General features: G+C 45.5%; 1 protein-coding gene across 3 annotated transcripts in view; it reads right to left on the minus strand.

Annotated features, from left to right (window-relative positions):
- Nucleotides 1-18,181, minus strand: part of CCDC189 (coiled-coil domain containing 189) — a 132,604-nt gene that overhangs the window by 96,733 nt on the left and 17,690 nt on the right. For all 3 annotated transcript variants that reach the window (XM_030210511.1, XM_030210513.1, XM_030210512.1), the window contains exons 2-3: nt 13,302-13,333; nt 12,451-12,516 (exon numbers count right to left, since the gene is read on the minus strand). In XM_030210511.1, the coding sequence (XP_030066371.1) occupies nt 12,451-12,516; nt 13,302-13,333 (98 nt within the window). The remainder of the gene's footprint in view (nt 1-12,450; nt 12,517-13,301; nt 13,334-18,181) is intronic.

Below are 18,181 nucleotides of genomic sequence, written 5' to 3' on the forward strand. Positions count from 1 at the left end.
CATCGGCCCCGCCTCCCACGTCACTAACCCCGCCCAAAACGTCATTAACCCCACCCAAAAACGTCACTAACCCCGCCCCCCCCGCGGCCGAAAAAACCGCCCGAAGCACAAAAACCAGCCCAAAAAACCGCAACCCGCCGCGGGCAAAAATTTCCCGCGGCGGGTCGCGGAAAACCGCCCAATTGGGCGGTAAAACCGCCCACCTGGCAACACTGAGGGTGAGGGGAGGAAATGGCAGTGCTTGATGAAAAAGAGAGCTCAGTTTGATAGGAGATATACTATAGGATGTCATTCTGAGGCCAGGCTAAGTCTAAAGCAGGAGAAGGTATTCTCTGCAGCCTATCTGTGAGATGGAAAATGCTCTCTGAAGCTGCTGCTATAAGTTGTTAGTTTTCTCTCCCTGAAAGAGATCCAAGCCACACCCACGAAGTTCAAACTGTCAGTGGGGAGGGTGACCTCGCTAGTTACTCCCATCTCTAAATCATTTATAAATATATTAAAAAGCAGCGGTCCTAGCACAGACCCCTGAGGAACCCCACTAACTACCCTTCTCCATTGTGAATACTGCCCATTTAACCCCACTCTCCGTTTCCTATCCTTCAACCAGTTTTTAATCCACAATAGGACATTTCCTCCTATCCCATGACTCTCCAATTTCCTCTGTAGCCTTTCATGAGGTACCTTGTCAAATGCCTTTTGAAAATCCAGATACACGATATCAACCGGCTTCCCTTTGTCCACATGTTTGTTTACTCCTTCAAAGAATAGAAGTAAATTTTTCAGGCAAGATTTCCCCACACAAAAGCCGTGCTGACTCGGTCTCAGTAATCCATGTCCTTGGATGTGCTCTGTAATTTTGTTTTTAATAATAGCCTCTACCATTTTCCATGGCACCGACGTCAGACTCACCGGTCTATAACTTCCTGGATCTCCCCTGGAACCTTTTTTAAAAATGGGCGTTTCATTGGCCACCCTCCAATCTTCCGGTACCACGCTCGATTTTAAGGATAAATTGCATATCACTAGCAGTAGCTCCGCAAGCTCAGTTTTCAGTTCTATCAGTACCGGATGAATACCATCCGGTCCAGGAGATTTGCTACTCTTCAGTTTGCTGAACTGCCCCATTACGTCCTCCAGGTTTACTGTGAAGTCAGTAAGTTTCTCCGACTCGTCCGCTTGAAATATCATTTCCGACACCGGTATCCTACCCAAATCTTCCTCGGTGAAGTAGTTGGGCCTTCACCATAACTGGCTCTCCATGGACTCTGTATTGGGACTCAGCCTTTTTAGGGACCACTGGATTAAATAGAGGGAATGACCAGTTTTGCATAAGAACTTCCCTGAGTATATTATGCAAGGGGGCCGTTAAAACCTCTGTGGGTGGAGAAGGATAGTCCAAGACATCGAGCATCTCAGCCCTGGGCTCATCCACAACCTCCATAGGGAAGGGAATATCCTTAGACATTTCCCAAAAAGGAGGAAAAAGAAAGACTCTCAGGTGGAGACAATCTTCTTTCAATTGGTGGAGTAGGATCAGAGGGGACCCCATAAGACTCTTCTTCAGAAAAGTATCTGGGATCTTCCTCCCATGAGCACTCATCATCGGTGTTGGACAAAAGCTCTCTAAGAGCAGCCCGAATACGAGCCTGTCTCGACGCTGAGGAATGACAACCTCGAGGGGGATGTCGAGAAGTCGACCCTTGCCTGGACTGCAGCGAAGCTTCCTCCGCCGACGTTGAGAGAGAGTCGACCCAGGTGGCGGCCGACGCTGATGCCGCAAGCGGCACCGAGGACGGGGACCTCACCACAGGTGAAGGCCAAGATGTCGCTTCCACAGTCGATGCAGAAGGCACAAGCACCCCTGGCACCGAAGCAGACTGGTGCAGCAATCCCTCCAGAAGCTCTGGAAGAAGGTCCTTGATGCGCTCGTCGAGAGCGTCCATCGGCAAAGGCTGCGGGGCCGGTGTAGGAGCTGGTGGCAGAATCTGAGGGGGCTCGAGAGCCGATACCAAGCTGCCAGAAGACCGACGCATCGGCACCTCCTGTATAGAGGGTGAGCGGTCCTCTCAGCGCCGACGCTTCTCAGGTGCCGCATCCCTCAGCTCCCCGGACCTCTCGGTACCGTGCATGGAAGGAGAACGATGACGGTGCTTCTTAGCCTTCACTCGACTTCCATCATCGAGACTCCTCGTTACCGAAGAAGAGGACGTAGAATCCTCACGCCTCCTCGGGGCCGTGTCCGACAAAGGTCGGTCCCGGGGGGCCTGCATAGCAGTAGGCCTTGAGACAGGTGGAGACTCACTTGATGCCTCGCTGCTCCCAGCACGATGCGGTCGTTCGGCAGTCATTACCTGTGCTCTTGAAGTCGATGCTTCCCTCGACATCGATGCTGCCGACCTTGATACCGATGTCGAAGGACCGGACCAATCAGCAAAAAGTCTTTCACGCTGAGCCTCCCGAGACACTTGGGTCCGTTTCTTCATTAAAGAGCACAGCTTACAAGCAGCTGGCAAATGTTCAGGCCCAAGGCACTGTAGACACCACGCGTGGGGGTCGGTACCCGAGATGGTCCGGTTGCAGCAAGTACAATGCTTGAAGCCGCTGGGAGTCCTCGATGACATGGACGGAAAAACGGCAGCTGCGAAATTAAAGGACTCGATCGTGCCAAATAAAAAGGCACAAAAAAGGAACAAAAGACCCGGCCGAGCAGCCTAAAAGCCGGCCGCAACGAAAAAACTAAAACTAAGAAATCAGATGAAAAATAAACTCTTTTTTTTGTGTGTGTGTGTAATAGAAAGTCAGAAGAAAATTAGAAAAAAACAGGGAAGCGGTAAACACTAAACCGAGTCTCCTGAGCCGAAAAACTTGAGCAGAGTCGGGAATTTGTGACTGTCAAGATCGCGGACAAAAAGAAACTGAAGAGGGCACGCTTGCGTTGCGGGCAGGAAGCATTTCGCACATGCACGGTGTGTTCGGCCCGCACGATGGAGCGTTCTCCAGAATTCTTTGTTTTGCTATGCAAGTTTTTGCCGGTCTCCTGGACCATCGCGAACGACAACCCAATCGTGAGAACAAGCAGCCCGCTTGTCCTCGAAGAATGGTCAGGCTACTTTATTTAGTGAAGGTAATATGGATGAAGACAGTAGTATTATTTTGTTTTTATGCTATATTGTTTTTTTCACTATTTTATTTCATGCATGTAATCCACCTAGAATTGGTATATATAGTGCGGAATATAAAACTTAGAAATAAATATAGAAATAAATAAAGACAACCTTACTGACGTACAGGAATCATTGGTGACTAAGTGTGACCCTTGACCTCCCTGAGGAGCCAACCACACCTTATTTTACAAACGCTGCATAGTCCAGAAGTGGCCAAAAGTTGGATCCAAGATGGCGCTGTGAATGGACGCACCTGTGTTAGCTCCTGGAAGTTGCTCTGTTTGTAGGTCCTCTTCGGTGCCTCCGTCACCTCATCAAACATGGGGAAACGGAGGGAAAAACTGAAGGAACATCCCTCAGCTCCCGTGACTTCTTCGGCGATGAAGCAGACAACTTTGCAATTTTTCAAACAGCAACCGGGTCCTCAGGGTTTTTTGACCCCCTCTGCAACTCTCGGTGCTTCGGCGTCGATTGAGAATGGAAACGGGGCTTCCCTGAGCCCCGTGGAACGAGTTGCTCCACCCCAGCCTGGAGGGGAGTTGCTGGCAGCTCTAACAGAGAAGGAAGCCGAAGGGGCTCAGCTTGATCTGTTTGAGGGAGTGTCTGCAGTAACGGAGGCTGAATCTCAACGCCGAGAACTACTGCTACAATCAGCTTCAAAGGTATTGCCCCAGGACATAGTTTCTAAACTTGCTCGTGTTGAAGATCAACCTCACTCTTCTCCAGCCATTAGTGGTGTGAATAGACCAGCAACTGTGACATTAGAGTCACTATGGGACATGGTTTACAGCATTCACACGTCTATGCAAACTACTTTAAAAACGAATACTTCTGATATAAAGACTCTTTCTGAGGCTGCCCTGCTTCAGGTGCAAAAGACTGCACAGCAAACCTTAGATTTGGAGACTGTGAACACTAAAATTCAAGAAATGGGATCTGTAGAAACGGCTTTGGTTAAGGATAATAATTTCCTACATAAAAGATTGGAGTACCTGGCAAACCAGGCTAGAAGACTTAACCTCAGGTTTCTTAACTTTCCCAAATCGCCTTTAATTTCCCCTTTGGATATGGTTAAAAAATATATGATTGATATTCTTGGAATGGATAAGGACTCACTGCCTCCCCTTACTCGGGGCTTATTACATCAGGAGTGGTGGAGTGGTGGAAGAAAATCCCCCGATAGCAGGGGAAGGAATGGATCTTACTTCTTTATTTGAAAGTTCATTGGAGATAATTACTCAGAGGTTGACTCTGCTTGTTACTTTTGTGCTGGAGCCTGATAGGAATGCCGTATTAAGGCTTTCCTTGAGACACTTAGAAAATCTGTTTCTGGGCTCAAACATTCGTATTTTTCCTGATCTCTCAAGGCCTACACAGATGAGATGGAGGGCCTTTTTGGAACTCCGCCCTAGGGTGGTGGCACTGGGAGCAACTTTCATATTACGCTTTCCTTGTTATTGTAATGAAATGCTTGAGGGTAAACAGTTTCAATTTGTAGACCCAAAACAGCTAAAAGAATTTCTAGATGCTAGAGTGGAATTGAATGTTGTGTGCCCTCCCTAAATGCAGGCTGGGGTCTGAACCAGAGGTTGTAACCATTAGTTCGTAATTATTGCTATATATTTTATTTTTAAATTCTAAATTCTTGGATTTCAAATTTCCTAAACTTGTAGACAGAAAGGCTCTTAATGATATTACCTTTTATTTCTTTTTTGCCTCTTGTATAAATGCCGATTGCATATTCACGAATTGTGATGATATATTGAAATATATGAATAAAGAAATAATAAAAAAAAGAAGTGGCCAAAAGTTCAGGTGGATTTGCTCTCAACGAGACAAAAGGTATACAAAAATACAATAAATAAGGGAAAAAAAGAAAGGAAACAAAAATAAGGGATAAGGTAACAAATTTAAAGACACTTTAAAAAATATTTAGCCAATTCATTGTAAGTATTATTCAAACAAATAAAAAGGAAACAAGTGAATTTCAAAATAATATTTTTTTCCATTTTCTTTTACAGAACCCTAAGTGGATCCATTTTACAAATTACTGAAAGACAAGTAAAACATCAGACAAGTGCTTACAGTTAACTTTTCCCTTTACTCTATCTAAAATAGTCTTAACCAATTCTATGATGAATCGAGATTCTTTTACAGGTGCAGCAGTCCAATAAGAAAGCCTTCGCCTCTCTTTATGGTGGAGCTTGTGTCTTCATCACTGTTCTCCTTTCTCTGCAGACACCTACTCACACTGCCTTTACAAAAACTCATTAAAAGGAAAACCTTAGACCCTACTAAGATGACCCTAAATAGTTAAGAGAATGCTGGGAACCCTGGAAATACTAACGGAAATTAATAGACAATTAAGATCCTGCTAAAGCCTCCCACAAAGACTTTCCCTTTATTTCAAATTACTCACACCTTCAGCTATTAATCTCTTCACCTAACTGTTCCAGTGACAGCCAGATATTAGAACATTTTTTTCTCCGTAGTCAGACTGGGATTGACCAATCCAGCAGTTTCTGAGTTATGTTATCTTGTACTCCACTCAAAACAGACACTGCCCTCCTCTACTATGTCTGACAGAAAAGTTTCCTTAAACACTTGTAAATACAAATCCTTCGCAATTAAAGGAACTGTTTCTTCAAACATAGCTTATTAGATTTAAAAATTATCCTTTAACCAAAGTCCTTCAGTGTCTACAACCCACTGTAGCCCTTTTTAGTGTCACTGTTACTCTCAGGTTGTTAGCAATTCTTCCTTTAAAAAAACAGGGACTTTTAAATTTCCTCTTAGCAAGAGGATTACTATCAACAATAATTTATGTACAGCCAATACTAACTTCTCAGCACTGCCACAGCCAATTACTTCCAACAGGATTTAGTGCAGGACACTAATTAGTTCACTAATTCAATCCTCTCTTGGATCTTAAATATGTTTTCTCTTATTAAATAAATGGTTCTCAGTATAAGTGAAATTGTTTTCCCAAACCTTTCACCACCACGTCATACGGAACAATTAGACAGCTCCCTGAAGCCAAAAACACCCACAGGCTTCAACACTTAACTAGTTTAGGCAAACTTCAGTCACCAGAATCAAAATTCTTTCAAAATTAATTTAAATATTGTCTCACATCATAGCCTTCTCTCACAGCGTTACCCACCTAACTGCCCAATATGGTCATTTAGAACACTGACCTAGAGTTCTGACAGCTGCGAGGCACACTGCACCAAGCTAAACTACAAACTCTTACATCACACAAAATTTCCCTTCCCCTTACCTTGCCAGGGTCCTCCTTTTAGCTAAAATCTTCAGTTTTGCTCTTGCACTGGTTTGCTCCCTACTGCATGGCTCTGCTCACGCCCATCATGCCCCTTCTTCAGTGAACATACACACACATTTTCCTAGGTTTCTTCTGCCCCGACAACCAAAATCTTCAGGGAAGCCATCCCGGCTTTCCTCAACATAGTCCTCCTCTTCATAGGTCCCAAATCCACCTCTGATACCAGCCCCACTCATAAAATTAGGTTGGAACTGCTCAGGCTCGTGTTGCAGTTCTCCCCATGCATATGTGAGAAAAGCACACATGCTCAGAAGAGTCCCGGTTAGGTCCTACACAGCTTGGCCTTTTCTGTCCCCGATAGCACCTCTGGTGCTCACATGCGTGTGTGCGGGAATCTGCACATACAAAAATACCTAAGCAGGCCACAGCCCCAAACTGCTGTCTTCAGCTGCAGCTATGTGGACCTGCTCCTTCTATAGCCCAGAGCCCAGACACCAGCATGCTTCACCCAATGGCTCCCCGACTCCTCTTGGCACTCTTTAGGCACGCAAACTGTGCCTTCTCTCCCCAGTATTGCCTCCCACACAACACTGCCCAGGTAAATTTAAAAACATGAGAGGTCTTCTGATATCTAGTGGGCGCAAGGAGGAAAACTCTGAAGGATAGACTGCCTTTAGAAAGGAAGGAATATTTACATTTGTAACCTTCTCTGATTATTTCCAGTACCAACTGATCTGATGTTATCTGGATCTATTCTTGGAGTAAGCCAGTAAGAAGCCCTCCTATCACTGACCTCAAGGAGTGGATCCAGACCCCACCATCAGCTCTAGATGTAGTTTGTATGAGACCTCCAAGAGCTCGACCTGTTTTCAGGACAAAAGGAGGAATGCCTCATGCCGCTGGGCATAATTAGAATTGGGTCTATAGCACCTGAGGTCTCTAAATTTTTGTCTACCAGCAGATGTCCTAGAAGAGGATTTAGGCATATGAGGCTTAGCTTCTCCTAGGTTCTTAATCTATTTGCAAGTAAGCTTCTTTCAGGTCTAGAGACGTGAGAAATTCTCCTGGCTGTACCGCAGCAATGACGGAGCGCAGGGTTTCCATGTGGAAATGCCGCACTCTCAGGGACTTGTTTAATTCTTTTAAGTCCAGAATAGGGCGAAAAGACCCACCTTTTCGCGGCACCACAAAATAGATGGAGTATCGGCAGTAGCCGTGTTCGGCGGGAGGTACCGGGGACACAGCCCCTAACTGAATCAGACCTTGCAAAGTCTCCTCTACCGCCGCCCGTTTGGCGGCAGAACTGCATCGGGACTCCACAAACACGTCTCTTACTGGGGCGTTGAATTCTATTCTGTAGCCATCTCTGATCAGGTCCAGAACCCACTGATCTGAGGAAATATTGGCCCACTCCTCGGCAAAGAGGGAAAGACATCCTCCGATGACAGGAAGCGAGGAGGGGGCCGGCGCACCATCAATGAGAGGGTCGCCCCTGAACTCCAGGCCTAGAGCCGGTGGCTGCGGAACGCTTGTCCGAGCGAAAGGAGTTCTTCTGCTGAAAAACTGGCACGAGAAGTGACCCAGCAGAACGCCCCGGGCGGTACCTTCTAGCTTCACGGAAGCGAGGTCTATAACAGGAGTGGACCGCCTGGCCCTTGGAGGAAGGCCGAGGCCTATCTTCGGGCAAGCGCTGGGGCTTAGGATCTCCCAGGACTTTAACAATTTTTTTTCAACTCCTCACCAAATAGGAGAAGGCCTTGAAAGGGCAACTTCACCAACCTTTGCTTAGAGGCCATGTCCGCTGCCCAATGTCGTAGCCAAATAAAACGGCGAGCCGCCACTGCTACTGCCATTTGTTTAGCCGAAGCTCTGACAATATCATAAAGGGCATCAGCCAAAAAGGACAAGGCCGACTCCAGCCGCGGAGCCACATCCGAGAAGGGCTCCGCTCCATCTCCAGGCTGTTCCACTGCCTGTTGCAACCACGCCAGGCAGGCTCTAGCAGCATAACAACTGCATGCAGACGCCCGAACAGTAAGACCTGCAATTTCAAAGGACCGTTTAAGTGCTGCTTCCAGCCTACGGTCTTGTATATCCTTCAGGGCAACTCCTCCTTCCACAGGGAGGGTAGTTCTCTTTGTCACCGCAGTGACTAGGGCATCTACTTTAGGCATTGCAAAGCGAGCCAAATGCTCCTCACGCAGAAGGTATAATTGCCCCATAGCCCTGGAAACTTTCAAAGGTCCCTCGGGGTCAGCCCACTGAGCAGAAATAAGCTCTTGGGTGGAGTCATGCAAAGGAAAGGCTCGAGCAGGCTTTTTGGTACTAGCCATCCTAGGATTCACAGAGGAGGCCGTGCCACTGTCAGGCTCTTCAATAGAAAGGACCTGTATGGCATCTGAAATAAGCGCTGGCAGCTCATCACGGTGGAAAATCCTCACCATGGAGGGATCATCCAGATCCTATGGTAATTCTGCACCTGACTCTGGCTCCTCAGACCACGAAGGCCTGCCAGAACTCTCCGAATCCTCACAGCCCGACCACTGGGGGGAAAAAGGAGGTGCACCACAATCTGAAGGGGAATTAGCCCTTCTACGCTTTTCTTTATGCCAATTATCAGGGAAAATAGCCTCAGCGGGCAGTCCCAGGCCAGAATCCACTGGGGGGGACAATAGAAGGGGCCTCAGACGACCCTTGAGGGAGAGCTCTTTTCAGCATGTATGCTTTATGCAATAATAACACAAAATCAGGGGAGAAAAACTCGCCCTGGGCACCCAGATCCCGTCCGGGGCTAGCCACTCCCTGAATAGCCTCAATTCGAGGTCCCCCCCCGGGCTCAGGGCTCTCCGTCTCTACGGAGGCCGCGCCATGCGGAGAATTCAAAATTGCGACCGCTACCAGCTCTGAGCGGGAAGAATCATTGCTCGCCATGCTCGGGCCGGCTCTTACACCTATACAGCACGATTTACAGAGCCCCGCTGCTGATTTGCGCTTGCCACACCGGGAACAGCGCTTTACATTCTCTGCAGCCATTGCCGAAAATGGCGGGAAAATTCAAAATGGCGGTTTTGCGCCAAAAACGCCCCGATCGTGGGCCCACCCCGGAGGAGTTAGAAAACACTCTTACCTCACCGGACCGAGTATCAAAGCTCCGGTCCCATAGAAGAATCAAAGGAAAACCTCTGTTCCAACTTTTTTTTTTTTTTTAACGCTGTGAGGAAAGCAGAGGTAATAAGAACTCTGGAGGCTCAGATGAGTGGGAAAGGCAGGGAAAGGCGAACCAATGTGCCTGCATCCACTGAGTGGGAAAGGACAGGGAAAAGCAAGCTAATATGTCCACATCCACGGGGGCATGGGTAAGGCAGGGAAAGGGCTAACCTATGTGCCTTCAAAGTGAAGCTGCTATAGCCTCTAACACCCCGGCTAACAACTGGCAAGCCAGGAGCCACCCCCAGGCAGATTTTTGATGGAGCTCGAAGAAGCTGCAGCCACCCTGCTTGGGGAGATAGAGAATACTGAAGAGGCAGTGGAGCTGGCTGGCCATGAGGCACTGTGAAAAGTTGAGTGCTCGCTATCTCCCCCTGCTGGTTGATGGACACAACCCATACGTAATGGCTTCATCTGCTTGATGACAAGGAATAGTATGATTACTGTAGGTAATTTTCATCTTCGCAGGGTAGATAAAACCAAATTTAGCTCCAATATCCTTCAAAGGTTCTCTCAGTTGAAGAAATTGTTTGCGCTTTAAGGCTGTTGTTTTAACCAGATCTGAAACTGAGAGAATGCATTTACCTTGATATAAAAGATGTTTCATAGACCTTGCAGCATTCAGGATAGACATAGCATGTTAATATCTGAGGATTTTTGCTATAATTGGTCTTGGAAAGTTCACCAACACATTGGGCCTGGACGGCATTCAATGTGCTCTCTCAATTTCCAGGGCGGGAGAGAATTGAAGATTTAGTAGGAATAGAATATGGTCTGACCCTTCTGCAGACTCAGGAAGACCAAGAATGCGAATATTGTTTTTCCGGTTTCGGTTGAAGAGGTCTTCTAAATCTCGCTGTAAAATCTGAATATCATATTCATGTTTAGCAATATATGTTAGCTTTTCTGTGAACGATTGAGCTTGCATTTTGAGAGAGTCCAGTCTATGGCACACTTCTGTAAATTGAACATTCAAGGATTCAATCTCAGAGCGAACTGCCTTAGTGGCGGAGGTTTGCTCAGACATGAAATTTTTGTAATCTCTCATTTCTTTCAACAAGAGATCTAGCCGAGACTCTGAGTTCTTCGACGCCATCTTTACCACTTGGCGAAGCTGAAGCAGGAAGATCTTGCTTTCCACTTCTGTTAGAGGCCATAAGACAGGTGAGAGGATGGTAAATGAAGGTCGATGCAAGCAAAACCTTTGGAGAATATAATCGATTTCCTTGTGTTTAAAGGCTTAGAATAGCGGAGCATTCACCCCATGCTCTACATGGAACACTGACCAAGCGCTGCCCCACAAACTATTGTTTCTAAGGTTTAAAGCTCTCCTCAAAGCCTATTTCTTCTCAAAAGCATTCCTATCTGAACCCATATGATCCCTAACTTGCCCACTGTTGCTCTAATGCAGCAAGACTGTCCCCTTCACTGTCCTATCTATTCCATTCAATATCCCTCCCTGCCTCTTGTATTCCACATCAGATTACATTAATAGAACTACTACTCTATTACCTCTTTTTTATAATCATTCTCATTGTAACCTAAGCTTCCTTTTATTTCTTCTTACCCCCTTTCCACTCAATTATCTTTTGATTTGTACATCACTTAATTATTTTACGCAAATAAAATTGAAATGGGAACTGAACTATAATCCTGACCCCAAGCTCTCTAATAATTCACAGGTCTGGCCTAAGGCTATTGGACACTCTAAGCGAACCTTCAGCCATGCTGCCCCCACCCTTTGTAGTTAAGCATTTCCCATTCCCTTCTTTACCCCCCCCCCCAATCAGGTGGCCAGTAACTCCCTTTCCCTTCAGGATTCCCCCTCCCCACTGGTGGCCAGCATCTCCCTTTCTTTTCTCTACCACCCTGAAAGTGGTTAGCATTTTTCTTACTTCTGTACTCCCCCCCCACCACAGATGCCAGCACCTTCCCTTCCCCTCTCTATACCCCCCTACAGATGGCCAGTACTTCCCCTTCCCCTCTCCATACTCTCCTCCCATAGATGGACAGCACCTCCCCTTCCTCCCCTCACACAGATGGGTAGTATCTCCCCTTCCCCTTCAACATTCCCCCCCACCCAAAAAAACCTAGCCAGCTTCTCATCTCCCCCTCCTTACTCTCAACCTATGTCCAGCATCTTCTCACTTGCTGCCCCCTACCTCCTACTGGGCCAGCCCAAAGATTAAATATTCCATCAGCACTGTGTGGGCCCTGTAAGCACAGACCCAAACTGAAGTGCTACTTTGTCCTAACCCCCTCCGACAGGAAATCTGCCTCAGCAGGTATGGGAAAAAGCAGCACTTCAGCATGGGTCTGTGCTTACAGGGCCCATGCAGCGCTAATATTTCTGTAATTACTACTACTACTTATCATTTCTATAGTGCTACTAGACATACACAGCGCTGTTAATGGCCGGCCTAGAAGGAGGTGGGAGGGGGGTGGAGTGGCAGTAGCAGACTTGGTAGTGAGAAGGGAAGTGGGGGAAGGTGTTCATGATGAGTGCACAAGAACCAAGCTACAGCTCCCCAAATGCTATCCTAGGCATACAACTAATCTGTCAAGTGGCTGGGCTGGCCCTAATTGCTGATGCTATGTTGAGCAAATAATGGTGGGGACATGGCTCTTTGGCCCACTCCATTCTGCTGCCTATATATGCTGCCAATCCAATTACTTCAAAACCATTTTTCAAGAATTCTAAAAGGAAGAGGAGAGAGAAAGATAATGACTTCCTAACAGCAGGCAGGGACATCTTTCCTAATCTAAGATGGATTGATTATTTTGAATGTCGCATACCGTTTCAGCTCTTCTCCAGTTTGCGCTTTCCCTATTACTTCCAACTGCTGCATACTGAGGTCCCGCCTGAAAAGGAATAAAATTGAAGGTAACTCATAGCTTCCAACAGCAAAGAAGACAACTATAAGAAATTATGTAAGCCTACTACAGGGCGAGGCAAAAAAAAAAAGCCCCCTAGAGTTTTTTTTTTTTTTTCCTGTTTTCTCAGCACTCGCTTGAATCTATGTTTATGTGCCGAGTGGATTATCTTTTAACATGGCAAACTTACAGACCTTTTAGTGTGACCTCCCAGTGATTTTTATACAAAAATGTTTGCACTGTTAAACTACCATTATTTGAAGAAAAAAAATGTGATACCAGCTTACTGTAAATTATGTTACGGTGATGTAGACTTTTGTCTGGGGAGCAATGTTGGAGGCCTATCACAAGCTCCACCCAAAGCCACAAATAATTGCTGAACTCAAGGAAGCGCTGCAGATGATCTGGGACAGCCTGCCTGCCATAGGGACCAATCGACTGAAGGGTTGTGCTTTTCCCATTTGTTTTGCCCTAATTTTAATCAAAAGTTAGGCTTAGCCCTTACAATTTAAAACCTAAAGAAGGAGGACGGACATTTTGAGCAATCACAGTGACTGCAAAATTTTGACACATTGTTAACTGTATCGTTTGAATGACGTTATTTTACTGTGTTTTAGCTTGAGAATTTTTAATGCACAAAAATCACTAGGTAGTAACGCTAAAATGCCAGTAACGTCAACACAGCTAAGGTGACACATCCTGTAGGTGTTGGAGATTTTACAACTTCTGCAGATCCAGGAGAAGTTTTTTGTTTTAATTCTACATGTACTTACCACAGGCAAATTCTGGCTCTATGAACCTTAGTCTGAAAAAAAAAAATGAAACTGTAAATAAACAAGATTACATAGGTTCCAGTATGCAATGCAGATAAATAATGCAATACATGTAAGACACAGAACTGGCTCCCATTAAAAGAACGAATTGCGTTCAAAGTTTGCACCCTGGCCCACAAAATCATCTACGGGGAAGCCCCGACCTACAAGTCAGACCTCATAGACCTGCCTACTAGGAACGCAAAACGATTGTCACGCACATACCTCAACCTCCACTATCCTAACTGTAAAGGGCTAAAATATAAATCCACATATGCGACCAGTTTCTCCTACATTTGCATGCAGCTATGGAACGCACTACCGAAGGCCATAAAAGCAACGCAAGACCTATCCATCTTCCGAAGGTTACTGAAAACAGATCTTTTCAAGAAGGCATACAATAAACATATATCTTAAATACTAAATAATAACACTATACATGATTTATACATAACCGAAATCTTTTCACATAATGAAGGATCAAGCACTACCACTTTAACCTTATGCCGAATAGGGTCTCTCTGTAGTCGATGACCTAACGAATGTTACAATCCAATTTATTACTCAGAAACCTTCATGCAATACCTTAATGTATTCTTCTTAACCATGTCTGTATGCACATGGTGTGTGTGTGTATATATATATATATATATATATATATATATATATATCTATATATATATCTATATATACCATGATATGGTGTATATACAGTGGTGGAAATAAGTATTTGATCCCTTGCTGATTTTGTAAGTTTGCCCACTGACAAAGACATGAGCAGCCCATAATTGAAGGGTAGGTTATTGGTAACAGTGAGAGATAGCACATCACAAATTAAATCCGGAAAATCACATTGTGGAAAGTATATGAATTTATTTGCATTCTGCAGAGGGAAATAAGTATTTAATCCCTCTGGCAAACAAGACCTAATACTTGGTGGCAAAACCCTTGTTGGCAAGCACAGCGGTCAGACGTCTTCTGTAGTTGATGATGAGGTTTGCACACATGTCAGGAGGAATTTTGGTCCACTCCTCTTTGCAGATCATCTCTAAATCATTAAGAGTTCTGGGCTGTCGCTTGGCAACTCGCAGCTTCAGCTCCCTCCATAAGTTTTCAATGGGATTAAGGTCTGGTGACTGGCTAGGCCACTCCATGACCCTAATGTGCTTCTTCCTGAGCCACTCCTTTGTTGCCTTGGCTGTATGTTTTGGGTCATTGTCGTGCTGGAAGACCCAGCCACGACCCATTTTTAAGGCCCTGGCGGAGGGAAGGAGGTTGTCACTCAGAATTGTACGGTACATGGCCCCATCCATTCTCCCATTGATGCGGTGAAGTAGTCCTGTGCCCTTAGCAGAGAAACACCCCCAAAACATAACATTTCCACCTCCATGCTTGACAGTGGGGACGGTGTTCTTTGGGTCATAGGCAGCATTTCTCTTCCTCCAAACACGGCGAGTTGAGTTCATGCCAAAGAGCTCAATTTTTGTCTCATCTGACCACAGCACCTTCTCCCAATCACTCTCGGCATCATCCAGGTGTTCACTGGCAAACTTCAGACGGGCCGTCACATGTGCTTTCCGGAGCAGGGGGACCTTGCGGGCACTGCAGGATTGCAATCCGTTATGTCGTAATGTGTTACCAATGGTTTTCGTGGTGACAGTGGTCCCAGCTGCCTTGAGATCATTGACAAGTTCCCCCCTTGTAGTTGTAGGCTGATTTCTAACCTTCCTCATGATCAAGGATACCCCACGAGGTGAGATTTTGCGTGGAGCCCCAGATCTTTGTCGATTGACAGTCATTTTGTACTTCTTCCATTTTCTTACTATGGCACCAACAGTTGTCTCCTTCTCGCCCAGCGTCTTACTGATGGTTTTGTAGCCCATTCCAGCCTTGTGCAGGTGTATGATCTTGTCCCTGACATCCTTAGACAGCTCCTTGCTCTTGGCCATTTTGTAGAGGTTAGAGTCTGACTGATTCACTGAGTCTGTGGACAGGTGTCTTTCATACAGGTGACCATTGCCGACAGCTGTCTGTCATGCAGGTAACGAGTTGATTTGGAGCATCTACCTGGTCTGTAGGGGCCAGATCTCTTACTGGTTGGTGGGGGATCAAATACTTATTTCCCTCTGCAGAATGCAAATAAATTCATATACTTTCCACAATGTGATTTTCCGGATTTAATTTGTGATGTGCTATCTCTCACTGTTACCAATAACCTACCCTTCAATTATGGGCTGCTCATGTCTTTGTCAGTGGGCAAACTTACAAAATCAGCAAGGGATCAAATACTTATTTCCACCACTGTATATACATATATATCTATATCTATATATATACTGTATTTATACCATGATCTGTACCATCTATGTTATGTTCCATGTATGTCCCATTATATACTTCTTACCATGTATATATATATATATATATATATATATATATATATATACACACACACACACACATAGTAACATAGTAGATGATGGCAGAAAAAGACCTGCATGGTCCATCCAGTCTGCCCAACAAGATAAACTCATATGTGTATACCTTACCTTGATTTGTACCTGCCTTTTTCAGGGCACAGACCGTGCAAGTCTGCCCAGCTGTATTTCCCGCCTCCCAACCACCAGTCCCGCCTCCCATCACCGGCTCTGGTACAGACCGTATAAGTCTGCCCTCCACTATCCTCGCCTCCCAACCACCAACCCCTCTTCCCCCACCTGCTCCGCCACCCAATTTCGGCTAAGCTTCTGAGGATCCATTCCTATTGCACAGGATTCCTTTATGCATATCTCACGCATGTTTGAATTCCGTTACCGTTTTCATCTCCACTACCTCCCGCAGGAGGGCATTCCAAGCATCCACCACCCTCTCCGTGAAAAAATACTTCCTGACATCTTTCCTGAATCTGCCCCCCTTCAATCTCATTTCATGTCCTCTTGTTCTACCGCCTTCCCATCTCCGGAAAAGATTTGTTTGCGGATTAATACCTTTCAAGTATTTGAACGTCTGTATCATATCACCCCTGTTCCTCCTTTCCTCCAGGGTATACATGTTCAGGTCAGCAAGTCTCTGCTCATACGTCTTGGAACGCAAATGCCGTACCATTCTCGTAGCTTTTCTTTGCACCACTTCCATTTTTTTAACATCCTTCGCAAGGTACGGCCTCCAAAACTGAACACAATACTCCAGGTGGGGCCTCACCAACAACTTGTACAGGGGCATCAACACTTCCTTTCTTCTGCTGATCACACCTCTCTCTATACAGCCTAGCAACCTTCTCGCTACAGCCACCGCCTTGTCACACTGTTTCATCGCCTTCAGATCCTTGGATACTATCACCCCAAGATCCCTCTCCCCCTCAGTACCTATCAGACTCTCACCGCCTAACACATAAGTCTCTCGTGGGTTTCTACTCCCTAAATGCATCACTTTGCATCCCTCTCCCCCTCAGTACCTATCAGACTCTCACCGCCTAACACATAAGTCTCTCGTGGGTTTCTACTCCCTAAATGCATCACTTTGCATTTCTTCGCATTGAATTTTAATTGCCAAACCTTAGACCATTCTTCTAGCTTCCTCAGATCCTTTTTCATGCTTTCCACTCCCTCCCGGGTGTCCACTCTGTTGCAAATCTTAGTATCATCTGCAAATAGGCAAACTTTACCTTCTAACCCTTCGGCAATGTCACTCACTATATTGAACAGAATCGGCCCCAGCACCGATCCCTGAGGCACTCCACTACTCACCTTTCCCTCCTCCGAGCGAACTCCATTTACCACCACCCTCTGGCTTTTTCTTCATCATTATCTACATAGCAGTTCGCTGCATCTTTTAGTCTCACAATTCCCTTTTATTTATACCATGATCTGTATCATCTATGTTATGTTCCATGTATGTTCCATTATATACTTCTTACCATGTATGTACCATGATCTGTACCATCTATGTTATGTTCCATGTATGTCCCATTATATACTTCTTACCACGTATGTTCTGGTATATATATATATACACAATATTTATACCATGCTCTGTACCATCTATGTTATGTTACATGTATGTTCCATTATATACTTCTTACCATGTATGTTCTCACATTAATGCAAGACCATTTGTAACTCTGTTACCCGGAAATGGCATCCGCCATAATGGCAAATGTAAGCCACATTGAGCCTGCAAATCGGTGGGAAAATGTGGGATACAAATGCTACAAATAAATAAATAAATAGTGATGCTGGATCTAGTGCTCGCAAATGGAGAAAGTGCATCTAACATTAAGATGGGTGCCCACCTGTCCCCTAGTGGTCATCACACAGTATGGTTTCATATAAAAGAGCTAAAGCAAAACACAGACACACCCTAATTCGAAGTCCTTGATTTCAAATATGCTGACTTTAGCAAAATGGGGGTATCCCATGAAAGATCTGACAGGATGGGAGGACATAAGAGAAGTGGAAAGACAGTGGTCCAAGCTGGAGCTACAGAAATGGGAACATGAACAAAAGCAAGAGAAAAGGGAAACTGATATGGTTCTGTAAACAAGTAGCTGATTAAGAACTGGTTGAAAGATAGGAAGCAGAGAGTAGGATTGCGTGGCCAGTATTCTCAGTGGAGGAGGGTAGTTAGTGGGGTCCCGCAGGGGTCTGTGCTGGGTCCGTTGCTTTTTAATGTATTTATAAATGACCTAGAGATGGGAATAACTAGTGAGGTAATTAAATTCGCCGATGACACAAAATTATTCAGGGTCGTCAAGTCGCAGGAGGAATGTGAACGATTACAGGAGGACCTTGCGAGACTGGGAGAATGGGCGTGCAAGTGGCAGATGAAGTTCAATGTTGACA

This window comes from Microcaecilia unicolor, chromosome 7 (assembly GCF_901765095.1).
Source record: "Microcaecilia unicolor chromosome 7, aMicUni1.1, whole genome shotgun sequence".
In the NCBI taxonomy this organism is placed as follows: domain Eukaryota; kingdom Metazoa; phylum Chordata; class Amphibia; order Gymnophiona; family Siphonopidae; genus Microcaecilia; species Microcaecilia unicolor.